Source organism: Osmerus mordax, chromosome 5 (assembly GCF_038355195.1).
Source record: "Osmerus mordax isolate fOsmMor3 chromosome 5, fOsmMor3.pri, whole genome shotgun sequence".
NCBI lineage: Eukaryota > Metazoa > Chordata > Actinopteri > Osmeriformes > Osmeridae > Osmerus > Osmerus mordax.
Window position 1 is genome coordinate 5,871,347 of NC_090054.1, and position 18,225 is coordinate 5,889,571.

The window sequence follows — 18,225 nt, forward strand, 5'->3', positions numbered from 1 at the left end:
GATAATTACAGGGAGGCAATCAAATGATGGCAGCCAGTCACACAGACCGGGGAGAGCAGCCAGCGGCAGCCTGGGACCATGAGGAGCACAGCACAGTGACAGCACTGATGCAGGATGGAGAATGTCTGAGATCATTAGACTCACCAAGTCATCTCCCATGGACGCCCATCTCTCAGCCTTGGACTGATGAAGAACCCACTGTGCTGCACACTCACACATTCTTTCACTCACTCACACACACACAAAACACACAGTCACACACATTCACTCACGCACACAAACGCCCACATACACTCACTCACACACAGACATGCTCACACATACCTATAAATGGTGAAAGCATAGAGTTGGGAAAACAAACTGGCAAAAAAAAATTGTGTTGTCTTGTCCTCCTTCTTCTAGCTATTGTTCTCTCATTACTTTGTCCCGCTTTATGCCTGACTTCTCTCTCTTTTCCTGTGCCTGTAGAATAAGTCAGGAAGTGTGTTTATATGAAGGAGAAGTGAAATACGCTGACCTGTCAGTAAGCACATTAAAGGTTTCCTCTTTAGAGGTGATTATAGACTCCCTGCTTTGAATAAGTAATGTGTACGACAGTCTTAACGGCATTCAACGCCATTATTGGTCTGTGAGACTACGCAGATGTTTTCATTTATGATGATTGAATTATCTAATTAATTGCTGTTTCATGTTCTGCAAACAAGGACATTCAGTTTTTCTTGCCTTACCTCTGCAGTTTCATTAGGGAAACAACGCAGAACCCAATAATGTGGTCAGTAAAACACGAAAGAGCATCATGTGCAGAGGATGGATTTTTGAAAAAAGAAACTGAACTGTAAACCACGGAATGAGCATTGATCAGAACTTAGAACCCTGACCACATCAGCACACCCGAGGGAACTAAAGGAGATGATTAGCCAGTCCGATGATTTCATTGGCTAATGGACAAGAAGCAGCTGCCCCTTCAGAAACCCTAACAGTGATTCAGGGGGACAAAATGAGAGAGGGATGGGGAGACTAGAGAGAGTACTGAGATTGAAAAGAGAGAGAGATGGACAGAGAGGAATAGAGAGATAAGAGAGGGAAAGAGAAAGAGAGATAGAGAGAAATCAAGAGACTAGAGAAAGGGGCTAGAGAGAGAGAAAGAGATGGGGAGAGTGAGGGGGAAGGAGACATGGACAGAGAGAAAGAGAGACCCAGCATGGGGCCTGTTCCACCTGAACATGCCGCTTACTCTCAGGGCAGGGGCGAGAGAGAGAGGGCAGGGCAAGGCAGGGCAGCCACTCTGAATGCAGAGCAGGCTTTAGTAAGGACAGTAATTCACCCCCCTGCTGACAGAGACGCCCAGACTCATACAGCTCTGCTCTGACAGCCCCCATCCAGACCTGCTGGACTGGAGGTCCACTGGGACAGGGAGGAAATGTGTGTGTGTGATAAAGAAGGTTGGGGTGTGTGTGTAGGTGTGTGTAATAGAGGAGGCTGAGATGTGTGTGTACTAGAGGAGAGCAATGAGTGTTTATGTGGGGGTGTGTGTAATAGAGGAGGCTGAGATGTGTTTGTGTGTACATCTGTGGCTGTGTGTAATCGAGGAGATTGAGATTAGTGTGTAGGTTTGTGTGTAATAGAGGAGGCTGAGTTGTGTGCGGGTGTGTATGTGTATAACAAAGGGGGCTGAGTGGACCTTGTCTATTAGGGAGAGTAGATGAAGAGTAGACCATGATTTAGAGGAAAGGAAAAGAGAGAGAGAGAGAGAATGGGAGGGGCTAGAAAAATATATTTATATTAGGTATCCCATGTGTCTTATATTAAGTAACAAGATTATGTTTAAAGGGGCATAACCTACTGTAACTGTGCACTTACTACAGACTTGTAACCTACAGTCCTGGAACTACTGTACTATAACTACAGACCTGTGTCTACTGTGGGCTCCTAAATAACTAAATAACCATTCAATCATAAATCCATACCACACTTTTATTTAAAACAAGAATAGTGTCAGGTGTATAAAAGCAGGTGAAATGTGCAGACATTCAGGTAGCAAACCTCTAAAGCTCAAACAGCAGAATACTTCACTCTACAGTTTTTCAAAGCAGGTAAACATCTCCCGTTTTTAAAAGAATGTGAAATAATACAGCTCAGTGCGTTGTTGACAGTCTGAAAATAACAAATTACAACAAAGGGCACAGTACTTCTTCACACTCTACATGAAACAATTAAAAGCAGGTTATTATTAGGCATTCAAGTGTTGATCTGGTGGTCGCTTAAAGAACATCATGACCATCACATATTAAAGCCTGGTTCACATTATTGCGTACAATTGTGTTTGACTTTGTACATTTTCAAAATGGCCATGGGTTTTGCCGGTCCGTAACTTGGATACAGGTGATACGGATAAGTACGGATGCGTATATCATATATATACACACTGTCTCATTATGCAGCACAAACAATTTTAAGCAGACTCACCCTCTGCAGACAGATTCATGAAAATGTGCAATAATGTGAACCTACTATAAGAGTGGAGGCAAAAGTATTTTTGAGTGTACAGTACCAGTAAAGTACAGTACAGAACATATCTACTAAATACTTCAGTCAGAGCCATACAATATTTATGTATGTATATTATAATTATTATGACTTCTGTTGTCATTGTAGTTCAATTGTATGTTTTGTATATGTTGTTTGTACTGTACATGTATTGAATATGTACATTGTATATGTATTATAAATATAATTATGGCTCGGAGTCTGACGCACGTTTCTACTGCAGGGTCAGGGGTCAAAGTTCAGGTTAAGACCATGCCCCAATATCTAGATGTCTATAGAGGGACTGTCCTGCTCTGTAAGGCCCCGCCCTACACGCTGCCTTCCCTCCAATAGGAATATCAGCACAGCCATAAAACGCTGTCCTAGTGACCGTTGTCGCATAGAGGTCTCGCACTGTCTGAAATAGGTGGTGGTTCCCATGGCAATGGCGTCAAACTGTTCTGTCAGAAGCCACGCCTCCCAGAGTAGCGTGAAAGCATTCAAGGTTGCCATAACCACCACCCAGAATTCTGTCCCCAGCACAGAAAGCCCTGATGACAGGCTCCACCCACCGACCACGAAAGCCACATACAGGTAACGTGTAGCCACGGCAACAAAGAAGAGGTGTGCGGTCACCATGGAGAGGATAAAGAGAAGGAAGAGGCGGTGGTTGCCTTGGCCGACGCAGCAGTTGAGGAAGAGGCAGTGATGGTCGTAGTCTCTCACACACACGTCACACAGCTTGCAGTGTTTGGTGTGGTCTGGCTGGAACAACTGGAGACAGGAGGAATGGAGGGGGAGGAAAGAAATGGATACAGATAGAGAGCGAATGACACAGAAAAACATAATCCCAGGTGTGTTTAGGCACATGTTATGATGGTATGACATTCTGAGGGCCCAGTTTTTAGTTCTGGGCTGTACAATCGTGTGCTTATGACTCGCCCACAGGTCCAGAGGACAAAGAGTTCTGCTCACCTCACAGTAGATACAGAATCTCTGAGGGTTCTCGTTGTTCTCCACCAGGTCTGCGATGCTGGAGAATCGAGGGTCTGCGTCCGCCGGGCCGAGCGTTCCCGGGTCCTGGATCAGAACCTTCCAGAACAGAACCAGAACCAGGGAGAAGTGGACAACGGACACATGCATCAGACCGCTGGCTGGCCAGACACGTGAAATGGTTAAGGCTCATATCTGACTTCTGAATGAGACTAACTCCTCCGTGTCCTTATTCCACACAATCTCAATCTGGGGGCTGCTTTGCAAAAAACAGATTACAATCCTCTGAGGGTAAAATATAGGCCTGAAAAGACATTCTCCAGTCCTCTAGTGTGTTGCGAGGGTTATGACACTCTATACCACTCTGGTATGATATTGAACATGTTTTTGTGCATGTCTTATGTTTTTTCATGTATGAGCTGTGTGTGTGTGTGTGTATATGTTTGTTTTAGCTGTATATGTATACAGTATGTATGTGTGTATATATGTACAGTATGTATGTGTGCATGAGCTGTGTGTGTGTGTGTGTGTTTGGGCTGTGTTTGGTGTGAATGTGGTGTGTGTGTGTGTATGAGCTATGAGTATATGTATGTATGAGCTGTGTGCGATTTCTCTGAGCTGTAAAGGATATTGGGAATGATCTTGCCATAGAAGCAGAGCAGTGAGTGGAACAGACCGGCTATCAGGGTCCCCAGATACACAGGGTTGGGCAGCCTAGAACACAACAGAACACAGCTGAACAAATCTGAACATAATACAACAACCACAGCACAGCAGACCATGGCCTAACACATTAGAACAAAGGTTTGGGAGTTGGGGTTTGGGCTGAGGTTAGTGTTAGGGTTGTGGCAGTGGTCAGGATGTGGTCACCTCTGGTAGGTGGTCATGCGGTGGAACTGTGTGAAGATGCTGCGGGCCAGCCAGGGGAAGAGCAGGCTGCAGACCAGGCCCCCGTAGCCCCCCAGCATGGAGGCCACCAGTAGGATGGCGGCTCCGCTCAGCGACGGGAATAGCACAGTCCAGTAGTACAGTACTGCAAACAAACATGTTAGCACCCAAACAGATATACTTTAGCACACAGAAACACACGTTAGCACACACAGACACACATGCTACCACTCACATACATACGTTAGTATGCAAACAAACACATTACCACGGAAATATATACACGTTAGCATGCATATACACACACACACTTTGGCATAATACACTTATAGACACATTAGCATCTGAGCATAGGCACACACACACACACACACACACACACACTAACACAAACACACACATTTACAACACCTACAGTAGACCATCGGTGTGAGATGGACACTTACGATGAGACTCTTGAGGTTTCAGGTGCATGGGCTCACGGATGTACTGACTCAGCAGTTTGGTGAGCTGCTGATGTCTGGGGGAAGGGAAAAACACAGTTTCACTCATTTTATAACTACTTACATCCCAACCATGACACAGGTATGTATAACTTTATACAACCTGACCATGATATACAGGTTGTCTTAAGACATATGTAGATGTACATGTAGAATAGGTATGTGTGCTGAATGGCTGACTACAGGAGGGTCTCACTGGCTAAGCCAGGATAGACCAGGTTAGGCCAGGATGTACTAAGCTAGACCAGGCTAAGCCAGAAGAGAATAGAATAGGCTAAGCCAAGATAGAACAGGACAGAGTAGACTAGACTTGGCCAGGCCAGACCATTGTAGACCGAGCTAGGCCAGGATAGACCAGATGCAGAGGTAGGGCATAAGTCACACATGACATTTGATATAACAAGTCTTAATAGATTTGATATTAAAAGCAGGATTGTGGGTACATGTTTGCCTCAAAGATTCTCAGATTTCCTACTCGTGGTCAAGCGAGCGCGATGGCGTAAACTCATTCCTCACTTTAAACTTAGCTTTTATTTTAAAAAGTATCTTATCGGTCGCTTAGCGGCTAAAGTCTTGTTTACGAAAAGTGGTTGTTGGGTGTGTCAGTCAGACGACCCCGGTTCTAACCCCAGAGTGTGCAAGTTGAGTTAAGTGCAACAAGCGACACCATGACACCTGTGCCTGCGGATCACCTGAAGGTCTTCCCCTGCCTGCTAAGGTCAAGGGGAGTGAGGCCGTTGTAGTTCTTGATGTGTAACAGCCTGTATCCGGCCCTCTGCAGCAAGGTCCAGCACACCTCCACCGCGCCCCGCTCTGCTGCCACGTGCAGTGCTGTCGCCCCCTGCTGGTCCACTGCATCCACGGAACACCTCTGGAACAGCAGATAGGAAGAGCCCTATACACAGGCCTTTATTACACACACATTTCCACAAAGAGCACAACACACAAGCCGTACACATGCATGCTTTTGTGGATCTGTCTGCACAGGGTGAGTGTGCTCTAAAAATGTGTGCCTCCTATCGATAGCCTACTGAGCAGGATTTTTGAAACAGTGGTTCTCAAATTGGCCTTACTCTTCTAATCTTTATTATCTAAATGTATGGTCTGAAAATGAAGGCGGCCATTCAGGAAAAATGTGCAGAGAAAACAAGAAAGCAAGAACTGTGTACAAGAAAATGTACAGAGTCAAATGCAGTGTACTTAAGGATTGCATTCAGTAAAACATTGGGACTGGGACAGTGTGTGTGTGTGTTTCTGAGTGTGAGTGAATGTGTATCTAAGTGTGTGTGTGTGTGTCTGAGTGAGTGCGTATCTAAGTGAGTGTGTGTGTGTGTGTCTGAATGAAACCCACCTGCTCTCGGAGCAGGTAGCGGACCACTTCAGTGTTGCCTGTGGAAGCAGCCAGATGTAGAGGTGTGACCTGGTACATATCCCCATCTGAGAACCTGAACATGCCTGTCTCCCATAGGTAGTGCACGGCCACACTGAGACACACAAAGAAATAGAGAGAGAGCGGAGAGAGTAAGAGAGAGAAAGGGGAAAGAGAGATGAGAGGGAGAGATACAGAAAACAGGACAGAGACAGGGAGGGTGGGAAAAAAGAGGGACAAAGGAAGAGAGAGAAGGAAAGACAGACAGAAGGAGAGAAACATAGAGAGGGAAAAGAGAGAGAAAGCAAGAGTTTGTGTGTGTGTGCACATGAGCATGTGTGCAGAGCGTGTGTTTGTGTATGTGTGCAGCCTACTCACATGCTACCCCCACTGACTGCATGGTGCAGTGCTGTCTTGCCTTGCAGGTCGACAATGCGAAGGTCGGCTCCATGCTGCATCATCTGGTGCATCACATACACATTGCCCTGTCTGGGGATGGACCAGTATTAGTTTAGTATGCAAGACACTCAGGAGGGCCAACAACCTTCTTCATAGGAACCCAACCATCAACTACCATTTGGCCAATAGGGACTGATTGGATCAGTTGGTAAAATGTCTGTTTGAAAACCTATGTTCCCATGCCAGTTTGATTGGATATGAGATGTCACTTTGGTATAGGAAGTAGACTGGGGTAAGTGCTTTGTGGGAGTTGTTGTTCTACTTACCTGCAGGCGAAATGGAAGGCTGTCTGGCCAGCATCGCATGTCAAGTTGGGGTCAGCGCCGTTGCTAAGCACCAGGTCCACCATGGCACGGTTACCATGGAGAGCAGCAACATGGAGAGGGGTGAACCCACCCCAGCCTGCACAAACACACACACACAATGATGGGAATGTAACTTAATTAGTGCTTCCCTTCTGGAGCAACTGTCCCTTTGTCTCAGTGAGGTTAAATGTGACTCAATGTCTTCCTGTGTGTCTGTGTCACAGGAGCTGAGTGAGTCAGAGCCCAGGGTAGACACTCACACCATCTCAGATCACTGACGATAACACCAGAAGGGGGTTATATATCCTGTAGCTTCCAAACCTGGCAACATGACAAAATCACATCCAAAGACATTGTGCTGCAGTGTGTTTCTGAGTGCGAGAGAAGGGGGTGTAAGAGAGAGAGAGAGAGAGAGAGAGAGAGAGAGAGAGAGAGAGAGAGAGAGAGAGAGAGAGAGAGAGAGAGAGAGAGAGAGAGAGAGAGAGAGAGAGAGAGAATGTTGTGTGTGTGTGTGAGTGAGTGAGTGAGTGAGTGAGTGAGTGTGTGAGTGAGAGTGTATATGTGTATTTGTATGAATCAGCAACTTGTAACCCTACACACCCTACATATCTAATCACCAAAGTGACAACAAGAGGATATAGTGGACATCCAACAGCAGTAGCCAGGTACACATTACAGAATACGGCACAGGAAATCAGCTGTCAGTCTGACTTGATATCCGTCATCTGCAGCCTGTATATTTTCAATGCTTTTGATTCTTAACTTGATAGCAGACCATTCTATGTACGAGGTGTGTCAAAAATACATGTTATTTTTGTTGAAACTGTATATAACTGATGTAATGCAAACTAGTATTACATACTACATTGAGAAATCATGCAATAGATAAGACAAGACAACAAGATAGCATTTTATATCGCATGTACACGTCTTTTCAAGCCTTACCAACATTAACCGGGAAGCACATACCTTTATGTTTGAGGACAGATCGATCAAGTTGAATGAAATTTGCACATTGTTCAATATTTCCTCTCTGAATGCTGTCAAATATGTCTCCTTCGTCGTCCGAGCAACCGGCGGGCAGCGGAAGCATAGTGAGAACGGACGCTGACCCCTGGTAGTCTAACTCGTGCAACCGCAACACAAACTACCGAATATGCAGTAAAAACTCGTATTTAATGGAGATAGATACCCATTTTGTCTTGGCAAAGTGACACGATGTTTCATTTTGGTATACTGGTTGCGGCAGTAGACCCTTGGCGAACAGCATTGGATGCGGACTACGCACGTGACTACTGTGCCGTCTTCGTCACCAAAACATGTGCGCTTATAAATAAACCACAGGCCGATTATTTTTAAGGGCTGTTTGAATACAAGTGTAGATCAGATCAAGGGTTTTTGGTCAACCCCAACAAACTTCTTGCGCCTGCTTCCTTAATGTCTCAGTGACTCTCACAATAAAGTATTTCACACATTACGATTACTTGACATATTACGCGACCAAATAAGACATTTCTGCGCAAGCTAGAATATCTCAATGATCACCCTGACATTAACATTTTAAATTGGTTATTAATTTAGAACAAAAAACAAGTCTACTGAAATATGTTTTTCCTTCAGATCACAGCTTCTATATTATGTGGAAGGACGTGAACCAGAGTGACCAGGCAAAATTAAAGGTAAGAGCTTTGGACTATCTGCTCACTGAGTGCTAACGGGGTTACTTAATCGTTGTCATTGTGCTAGTGCTTCTGTGGTGTGCTTTAGGCTAATTAAACGGAGTAGCCGAAAAACATCATATGAACAGGGCTCTCAAGTTTTATCAAAGGTTTGTCGTGGCGAATGCGTGAAACTTGAGAGCCCTGGTAACATGTTCATGTGATTCTTTAGTGAAACTGGTATCAACAATCTGTCACCTTAATAGGCCCTACTGTTGCTCTGTTGGTTAATACTAACAGAAAATGTAACTACAGCCCTAATTTGCAATATGAATGCCTGCAATCTGGGTGTCATCTTGTTCTACACACGATGGCGCTATTGACTTCAACCAAACTCACATTCAGCAGTATTGCTTTGGCTTGAGTAAATCAATTTGCGAGTTCAGTAGTGTTTCTCCCAGTAGGTAAGTCAAGTTATTGCAAGACAGCAAGGTATTGATTACTGTTGATAAAAGTACTGAAAGACGGATAACCCGAGCATCAATGCAATACTCATGCACATTAAGCACTTCTTATTTCCTGGTTAAACCTGGTTGGCATGGGACTTGAGTTTGGAAACCTTCCTGTAATTCACGACTACATGCCAACAACATGACAATGCTGTGACAAGCTCATGAAGCATAGAAGGGAGAGCGTTTTATAAAGGCAGGGGAGGAGCCCTTGAGCTTGGAGAACAACAGAGCTACTCACTTCTGCTTTCAACCCTCTCTAAGGAAGTAAAGCACATGACCTGTGCCGGGCAGCTGATGTAAGAGCAGATCGTTGTGCTAAAGTTCAGACAATTCTGCTCTCCGCTCAGATTAACGAGAGGACTGACAAGGCCCAGCACTGAGGGACGGAGACTAAAGTCACGCAGGCCTGAGAAGACAAGCCCTGACATGGGAGAAAGAGGGGTACAAGGACACTGATTGGTTGTCAGCGAGCAGGAAGACGGGAAGAGAGAGTGAAAGAAATAGAGAGAGAGAGAGAGAGAGACAGAGAGGAACACCACTCTGGAGAAGCTCAACCGCTGGCTGGTGTGAGCATCATAGAGAGGGGTGGCAGATGACTCAGGTAAGCAGTGCTACAGAGATACTTACCTGGCAATGAGCCAAGCTGTCTGATTGGTCTTGTCTATCTTGCTGTTGTGCTGGGTAGCAGTCACTTCTGTTTATGTTGTCATTGTACTCATGGCATGTTGGTGTGTGTATGTGTATTTGAGAGGATGAAATCTTTGGGTGTCTGTGTGTTAAAACTCCATTCACAAGCACAAAGTACGTGCAGCCTCTTAAAATACCTTTTGAAAATCGTTAAACCTGTTTGTCGAGAGTAAGAGACTGAGAGAAATGAAGGGAAAGACAGAGAGAGAAGATTCACCTAACATAGGGGTCTTCTCACCCAGAGATATTGAAGTGTCTTTCCACTAGTGTTTCAGTGAAACTGGAATGCCACAGACTTCTCCAGCCCTCATGAACTGAGTCTATATTGTAATGTTTCGGTTCTGTTGAGGTCTTCTCCCTAGGTATTCATGTGCATCACTAGAGAATGTGTGTGTGTCTGAGTTCCTGAGGTAATTAAATTCCCCTGTAACTAGTGTTTAGACACAGTTATGCGAGGACCCACACACACACACGAACACACGGTTGGACAGAGGCAGGAATGCATGCCTGTCTCTGAGCAGGCTCCTTTCTCGCTTTCCTCTGACATCACAAGACTGCTCAGATCCTATACTGTTGTTAGATAGTCATGTTAGAACTCTCAGGACTGTGAAGAGAATGTAGAATGCAAAGGCATGCTGAACTCTTAATTTACAGCGCGCCCAAATAAGCTTATGCTGCAAGCAACCTACAGTCTTGGGATTGAGACTCTAATGTCACTTTGTAGCTACAGTTAATGCACTAGACATGTTAAAACAAGCCACTCAGGTTTTGGAGAGTGCTTGTGTGTGTGTTTGTTCCACTGTAGAAAGTTACAGTAAGAAGTATGTACAGTAAATCTGTAAATCTTTTTCTTGTATCTGATTTCCCCTCACTCTACCTCTGCTTTCTACTTCACTCTCCTTTTTTCTCTTTCCAACTGTCGTCCCCCCCCATCTCCCCCTTATCTCTCTCCAGGAGCGTATGAGAGACGTGGAGAGGATCAATAAGGAGACTGGGGAGCTGAGTGCCTCTGGTGAGCTGTCTGTTTCCCTGGAGTTGAAGGGGGAGGCAGGGACGGTGGGGGGCGCTGGAGGACAAACAGTGGACTCTAGGGGCCCCAGGCCCCTGCTGGCCCTCAGAGAGCAGCTACATCAGCTGGAGACGCACAATCTGCTCCCACCTAGCCAAAGAGAGGAACACCTATGTAGAGTTCTACCTCTCTATATACAGGTATGTTAGGGTTGTCTGTCTGCCTGCTTATCTGTCTGGAGGCTGGATGACTTAAAGGGCCTTGCTGGATATCTGTCTGCCTGCCTGCATGATTTGTCTGCCTACGTATCTGTCTGTCTGTTTGTTTCATGTCTATTTATTTGTCTCATGTCTGCATGGAGGCTGGATGATTGAAGGGCCTTGCAGGCTGTTTCTAACAGATCATGTTGAGGTTTATTCACTTCATTCACCTCCCTGATCAACAGATAAGTTACAAGCACAGTCTAGAATACTGTCTGACTGTCAGCTTCTCACGGTTAAGTAACATGACTGCTTAGCTAGCAAGTGGTCTCTGTATAGAAGACTCGTTTCTCAGAATCACATTAATTAGCCTGTCCTTTCTTACGCAACCAGTTTGAATTAGGTTAAAATTACCCCCAGTGACCACACACACAACACACATTCTGAATCCTTTCAATGACCTGTGTGTAAACCCATTGATCAGGCTTATAGCTGCACATATAAGCACCCCTGAAGTAGGCTGGGGGTCCTGCACGTGTTACTCACGTGTCACACACTCACAGACACACACACACACACACAAACCCTATCACATGCCTCCTGATCTGCTCTCTGGGATTGGAATGGTTATGTGTAAGGCCTCTCTCTCTGACTCAGTGTAAATCTGTGTAAGCCTCTGACGGCATATGGCAAGATGAATGGTTATAAATAGGTTGCTGCTTTTGACTGGTTTCTTTCTTGGGTGTGAATTAGAAAGCAAGATGGTGAATTTGTGTGGATCTGTGATATAAACAAAAAAGGGAAGTGAAAACTTCTGAGCTTTTGGACTTTGTTCCACAACGTATAACTGCAGTAGATTGACTTCTCTGTCTCTCTCTTTCTCTCACCATCTCTGTCTCTCTTTTTCGGTCTCACATTCTCTTGTCTCTATCTGTCTTTTCTCTCTCTTTCTTACCGTGTACCTGCCTTTCCTTGTCATCTCTCACTCTTTCCCTGTCTCTCCTGAGTCTCTCCTCTCCTCTCGAATTGTCTCCTGCCTGTGTGTGGTGTGAGGTGTGTGAGGGCGGAGACCGAGGGATGGAGGCCGTGGACCTGAGAGCTCTGGCTGCTGTCACAGCCGAGACCATGGTCACTCACATCCTGTCCAGACTGGCTGAGCGGCCTGCAGGTATAGAGGGGCTCTGACCTCCAAACACATATCCTCTCACTCAACACGTGCACACCTACAGTAGCTGATGAGACACAGCATAGCATGTACAGGAGGTTGTCTGTATGTCCAATGACCAGGCCCAAACGTGATACGCGGGCGCAGAATTCCGACGCGGATTTTCAAATAGAACGCATTGGTCTGAGGCAAAATGTACTCAACTCATATTACGTCTCTATTATTAAAACGTTAGCCAACAATGCTAAGAATTAAAAAGAAACACTTATCGACCAAAATTACAGCAAGAGACAGGGCCAGGGAGTTTACAGGCAATCTTTACTAGGATGGATCAATACTTTTTTGCAAAGTTTGCAATGTTATTTATCTTATTTACACAACGGCATGTCATTTCTGCCCCTCACCACCCCCCGCCTGCGACCGCCCCCCCCCCCCCCAAAACCCCCCCCCCACCCCGAAAGCAGTAAACCTATGGGAAACACTGTACAGTATGTCCTGGATGTGCTTGCATGGGGGTTAACAGAATAGGTTTACAAGAAGTACATAGTTCTGTTTTTCTCTGAAGAGAGAAGTGGGTGCCCTCTGATCCCCTCCATTCCCTGATGCATCACACACACCCTCACTGGCACGCACTCTTGCTGTGTGTGATCGCTCCTCGTGGTTCTGGGCTCCCTAGAGGACGCTCGCTACGAGGTGCAGCTGTTCTTCCAGAAGTCAGTGGACAGACAGAAGGACCAGAGGGATGGAGAGGACAGACAGACGGATGTTTCCGGATGGATGTTGCTGAAGGGCCTGTGCCTGCTCGCGGCCCAGGGCCCGGTGAGTCGGGCTGTGGTTAGAGAGTCTGAGGTGTCACCTTAGTCGTAGCTTCCTGGAAGTGAAACTGTGAACTCTTTTTGTGTACGTGTCTTTTGGGGGGGTGTGATTTGTGCGTGCGCGTGTATGTGTAGGAGGTGCAGTCATTGGTGAAGCCAGGTCTGCCTGCAGCTCTGATAAAATGTCTGTACCTGCTGGTGTCTCTACCAGCCAAGAGAGAGACCTGTGGAGGAGAGAGGAGCTTCCAGGAACTTCTCATCCAGGTGACCACCTCCTCTCAGTAGCTAAATAACCAGGGGGATGTCCCCTAGAATCCTAGTTGACATGATCCTTGCAGAAATACTGTAGTGATAGTGACTCCAGAACCCCCCACGCCCACCGCATGCCACCCACCCCACCCCCATTCCATCCCACCCACCCCCCTCCACCATCCACCCCATCCACCCTGCCCATGCTCATCCCACCTTCCACCTCTGTTATCCCCTTCCACCATCCCCCCCCCCTCCCCCCCTCAGGTCCTCCTGCAACTCAGCCAGCAGCAGGCCAGTGTGGAGGAGATGGTGGACACGGCAGAGCTCCAGTGCCTCATCATCGCACTCACGTCGTTGTGGGACCAGACCAGCGCCCCCTGGAGGCACCAGGCTGGCCGCCTCCTCAGGGCTGTGTCTGCTGCACGTGCACGCAATACCGTCACCAACCTGCAGGGTGAGAAAAACGATCTCTCTCACTCACACACTACCTGGGATATGTACCACATGCAGAATACTGTCAAACATTGATACAGTAGATTTCAACTGGCTTTTGTATCTGAATACACAAACACACACACACACATTGCCTACAACCTACAAAGTTATCCACACACAAGGGCAGTGAGCAGAGAGAGTGTCGAGTCACCAGAGCACATGATGACTAGTCATCTCAGGATAGTCCCAGAGCTGGTCCACATGATGTCCAGATCTCATTATCCACTCAGATGTTCCAAAACATGGAGCCAGACTGGGTGGAGGAGGCGCTAGGCAGTTTGTTGGTTGTTTGGACTTGTTATGGAGATAGGAGAAGGTTACCATGGTAGAGCTGGCTTGTGTGTGTGTGTAGACATCATAAGGCTGTCAGGAAGCGGGTCTGGTGTTAAGTATGGCATAGTAGGGGTTGTTGATGGCGTGAAGGACCTGTTTGAGGTCTGCTCAACCTTCTTTATTAATTTGTTTGAGGATGTTTAGAAGCTCCTGTCTAACTTTTTTTGTACCACCCATTCTAAAATTTCTCTTCCCCGTCCTCCCTCTACCGTTTCTCTCTCTATATCCATTATTCTGCTGTCACTCTATCTCTCTCTCTTTCCCCCCCTCCGCTCTTCTCCCCCCAGCTAAGAACTGTGTACGTATCTGTACCCAGAACCTCCAGGGGATGTGTGACCGGGTTCCTGGGCACGTCCTGGCCGAGGTGGCGGTCAGTGTGTTCAGCTTTGTCCGAGACTCCTTCACTCTCAGCCACGCCCTGTTCAACGAGTTTGAGACTAATGATGGATACACAGTCCTACAGGCCATCATGACTCGGTGAGGGGAGGATGAGGAGGGGTTCTGAGGATGGGGAGGGAGGGGGGGAGGGATAGAATGACGGGGTAAATGGATGTTTTCCTGAGTCATCTTTAAGTCCTCTCACCCTTATTATTGTCCTCGGTTGGAGAGCTGGAGAGTAGAGGACATTGCTTTACAAAGCAAATACATTATTATTCTCATTATTTCCAATCTGTCATTCTCTTTTCTGTGACAAGCAATACCCTTTGGTGTCAATTAAGTTGTACTCTGCCTAGCTGTGAAAATGAGGTGTTACTAAATTAAGCTACGGGGTTTGTTGTGGTCTCCAGGTGTGAGGAGGGGGTGAGTGGTGAGGATTTCCAGCCTGTGCAGGAGCTCCTGGGCTTGCTGGCCTCACTGTGCCTCCTGGGGAAGAACGAGCTCAAGGTGGCCCTGTGTGTCAGCAACCCCCAACCTCCAGGCTTCAAGTTTGTCCCGTCACTCACCAACGGTAGGTCAGTTTTAACCGTAACCAGCACTAACCCTAAAGGCCGATATATGCTTCTGCGTTTTTCGAAAAGCGGACACATGGGAACGCCCTTGTCTCCGTGGAACGCCCTCTACGAGCTCTCCGTCAGCCCTCGGAGAGCCCCGGAGAGCTCGACGTGCACCTCCTGAATTTTCTAACTATCCGTCATCATTTCGGAGAGCGACGTAGAGCTATGGAGACCCCCTTGGCTGTGATTGGTCAGTATTAACAACCGCTTGCGTCAGGGGCGGGGGCGGGGTTGCCGGGATAAACAGGACGAACAGAATCCTTTAACCGCCATTGCTGTAAGTTTTCACAATTCATATTTCAGCTAAACAGTACATGTAAATCAGCATCTGAATTAAAATGTGACGAGAAATGGGCAGTGTAGTTGCTGAAAATGTGCGTATTTTATTGATGAAACGGCTAATTAGTAAATTTTCTCCGACTTCTCGATAACCTAGGTAAATAAACACTCCACGACGACTTACAAAAAACCGTTGCGCCACCTATTCTTCTGGGGGTGAATTGTTTTCAGCACCCACAGCCTACGGAGAACCATAAATGAAGTCTATCCGTCCGTATCCGTGCGTATCCGTGCGCCCGCCCATCCGTAAACGGAGACGCAGAAGCATATTTCGGCCTTCATCATAACCCCAACTGTCACCAAACACTTACCTGCACTAGCCCCGTCCATAACCCTAGCCTAACCAGCACTAACCCTAGCCCATCCTGGCCCAAGCCTGGGTCATACGTTATGCTAGCCCTCCCTCCTTTACTGCAGGCTGATCCTAAATTGGGTGTCCAGGCCATCAGGTCTGGGCTGGTCTGACAGGGACTGATTTCTGGGGATCAGGGAGGGTTGGAAGGGTGTGGTATGTGCCTGTGAAGGATCATGATCAGTCCCTGCCCCGGGTTCAAAAAACACTCCCTTAACCTTTTGAACTCTTATCTTCTAATCCTGACCATAACCTTGCTTAATGGGCCCCACCTAAAACAGTAACAGAACACACAGAAAGACAGACACACACACACTCACGCACTCTCTTTAACAGTGCAACAGCCAACCCCCCACCCTTCAGGTTAACTGGAGGCTGAGGTGATTATGTCTGGGATGATGAAGTGGAGCTTACTCCTCTAACTGTGTTAGGACACCCCGCATTCATTCACCAGCAGCCTACCGCTCCCAGCCATCTATCACACGCGTGCACACACACACACTCTGTCTGACACTAGTATAAGGATCCTGCTCATTTATAGCAATGTGTACACACATACATTCATCTATCACCTCGAGGAGGACTCTGTGCCAGCAGACAGAGCTTGGTCTTATGCTGATCTTATTTATCACTGATGTGATTTCAATCCAGGCTGAGAATGAATCTTATTACCTGCCACTTATATATTTATTTACCTCACAACATTTCCCAAATCTAACACTGTCCTTGAATGTTTTGACAATATTTGCTCCAAACTTTATCAGGGTGAAGGAAGATGCTTTTTCTCTAGTCTTAATGCACTCAAGATCATTAGTTTTCCGTCCGTCCGTGTATGTGTAACTGGATTCAGGGGGAAGATTTCAGTGGAAGTTGTTTGTGATTTAACGTTTGCACCTCTGTGACCTTGTGAGAGCAAAATATGATGAATGCTCCTCTGTAAACTAAAACAGACCTGGTTTTAATTCTACTGCTTGAAACTGAACGTGAAACATAATGGCCGGGTTTCCCAGATTCGTTAGGAGCGTTCTAAGAGCGTTCTAAGAACGCTCTTAGAAGAACGCTCTTAGAACGCTCTTAGAACGCTCCTAAGAAGCTCTTAGCGTTAAGAGCTTCTTAACGAATCTGGGAAACCCGGCCAATGTTGTTGATGTGGACTATTTATTTAACTAGTATCCAATGACTAGTTCTATTGATTAGTGGATAATGTAAGCACACCAGAAATCGCAATTTCTTCCACAATAGATACATACTGAGTCCAGCTCAAAGTGGAGTCAATGTTCCTGCAGCACCAACCTTAAAGTTTACTTCAAATTTAAATGTAGAGACTTTAGTGACATGGTTGGTTGTAAGATGACAAACCTTTGCTCCTCTCTGTACACACTGTAGGATGTAAGCCTTCTATGTACTGTTACATTTATTTTATTGATTTAGCAGCTGCTTTTATCCAAAGCGACATAGTACACATAGAGTACAGTCAGAGTCAAGTAACAAGACAGGCACAGAGCAAAAACTAAATCTTAGCTACCAGATACAATGCAGCCATAACTGCTATCAGAACAAAAAATGCAACAACAGCTTCTTAACTTCAATATTCCATTTACTTTAGTACTTCAACTTCATAAATCATTTTCTGGATGCAGTCTCTGTCAAGACAGCAGTATCACAAATAGAACATGCCGAAAAACAACAGTTTTGCAGGTACCTCAAAAGGTAATTTACCGCTAAGCATAGCTGCGGAAAGTAGGGGTACCTGGGGGCCCCTGTTTTTAGCCAAAACACACAAATACAATTCATAAGTAAGACAGCTTTCTTTATTCAAATAATTTTTTTTTGTATCAAGGTTGACAATGAGCAACACGGACAGCGTACAGGCACACCGCATAGTCATGCTGCAGCGGTATATTTGATCAATATTGTCGGTTAAGCATCTATATGCACACTCATTCCTGCCAGGCCCAATTCTGTTAAGTCGTCCCCCCGTCCCCCACTCCTTGTTCTCAATATTTTCCCACGGCCATGCCGCTAATGTAGCTTTGGGCGCCCTTACGCTGTGCAAAAAGTACAACTCAACCAAACTAACTGAAGCTATCCCTTAATCCTCTCCTTCTTCTGCCCCCCTCCCCCCTCCCCCAGGCCTCTCAGTGAAGAATCTGTCAGCTTTCCGTCTCCTCCAGACCTCCTTCCTGCGTTCGGAGGACATGCTGCTGTGTTGTCACATCCTGCGGACCATCCGGACCGTGTGGGAGTGGGACAGCGCCAACTTCTTCCTCCTGGAGTGGTCTGTCCAATCCCTGGCCCAGCTTGCCACCTGCGTGTGGAGAAAGCCCGCCCCCGTCCACAAACTGTTCTTCTCAATGGTTGAGATGGTGT

General features: G+C 46.4%; 3 protein-coding genes across 6 annotated transcripts in view; 1 reads left to right on the top strand and 2 right to left on the bottom strand.

The window, feature by feature from the left end:
* The window catches only part of arhgap22a (Rho GTPase activating protein 22a), a 14,186-nt gene extending 13,765 nt beyond the window's left edge, over positions 1–421 (bottom strand). For all 3 annotated transcript variants that reach the window (XM_067236776.1, XM_067236779.1, XM_067236778.1), the window contains exon 1: positions 145–421. In XM_067236776.1, coding sequence (XP_067092877.1) covers positions 145–219 — 75 coding nt within the window. In that variant the 5' untranslated portion in view covers positions 220–421. The remainder of the gene's footprint in view (positions 1–144) is intronic.
* A 1,535-nt stretch (positions 422–1,956) lies between these two features.
* Positions 1,957–8,269, bottom strand: si:ch211-223a10.1 (putative ZDHHC-type palmitoyltransferase 6). 2 transcript variants are annotated; one of them, XM_067236625.1, is made up of 10 exons: positions 8,013–8,269; positions 7,005–7,140; positions 6,658–6,768; positions 6,262–6,394; positions 5,603–5,781; positions 4,854–4,927; positions 4,390–4,552; positions 4,151–4,233; positions 3,502–3,692; positions 1,957–3,300 (listed from the first exon to the last, which is right to left on the bottom strand). In XM_067236625.1, the coding sequence occupies exons 1-10, from the start codon at positions 8,134–8,136 to the stop codon at positions 2,812–2,814; spliced, it is 1,683 nt and encodes a 560-aa protein (XP_067092726.1). In that variant the 5' UTR covers positions 8,137–8,269; the 3' UTR covers positions 1,957–2,811. The 2 variants fall into 2 exon arrangements, with proteins under 2 accessions (XP_067092726.1, XP_067092725.1); XM_067236624.1 differs by having other exon boundaries at positions 5,603–5,805.
* Positions 8,270–8,710: 441 nt separating this feature from the next.
* Positions 8,711–18,225, top strand: part of wdfy4 (WDFY family member 4) — a 55,354-nt gene continuing 45,839 nt past the window's right edge. The window contains exons 1-10 of the mRNA XM_067236015.1: positions 8,711–8,722; positions 9,561–9,814; positions 10,855–11,109; positions 12,163–12,277; positions 12,951–13,093; positions 13,225–13,353; positions 13,606–13,795; positions 14,457–14,646; positions 14,958–15,118; positions 17,989–18,221. Coding sequence (XP_067092116.1) covers positions 9,806–9,814; positions 10,855–11,109; positions 12,163–12,277; positions 12,951–13,093; positions 13,225–13,353; positions 13,606–13,795; positions 14,457–14,646; positions 14,958–15,118; positions 17,989–18,221 — 1,425 coding nt within the window. The 5' untranslated portion in view covers positions 8,711–8,722; positions 9,561–9,805. The remainder of the gene's footprint in view (positions 8,723–9,560; positions 9,815–10,854; positions 11,110–12,162; positions 12,278–12,950; positions 13,094–13,224; positions 13,354–13,605; positions 13,796–14,456; positions 14,647–14,957; positions 15,119–17,988; positions 18,222–18,225) is intronic.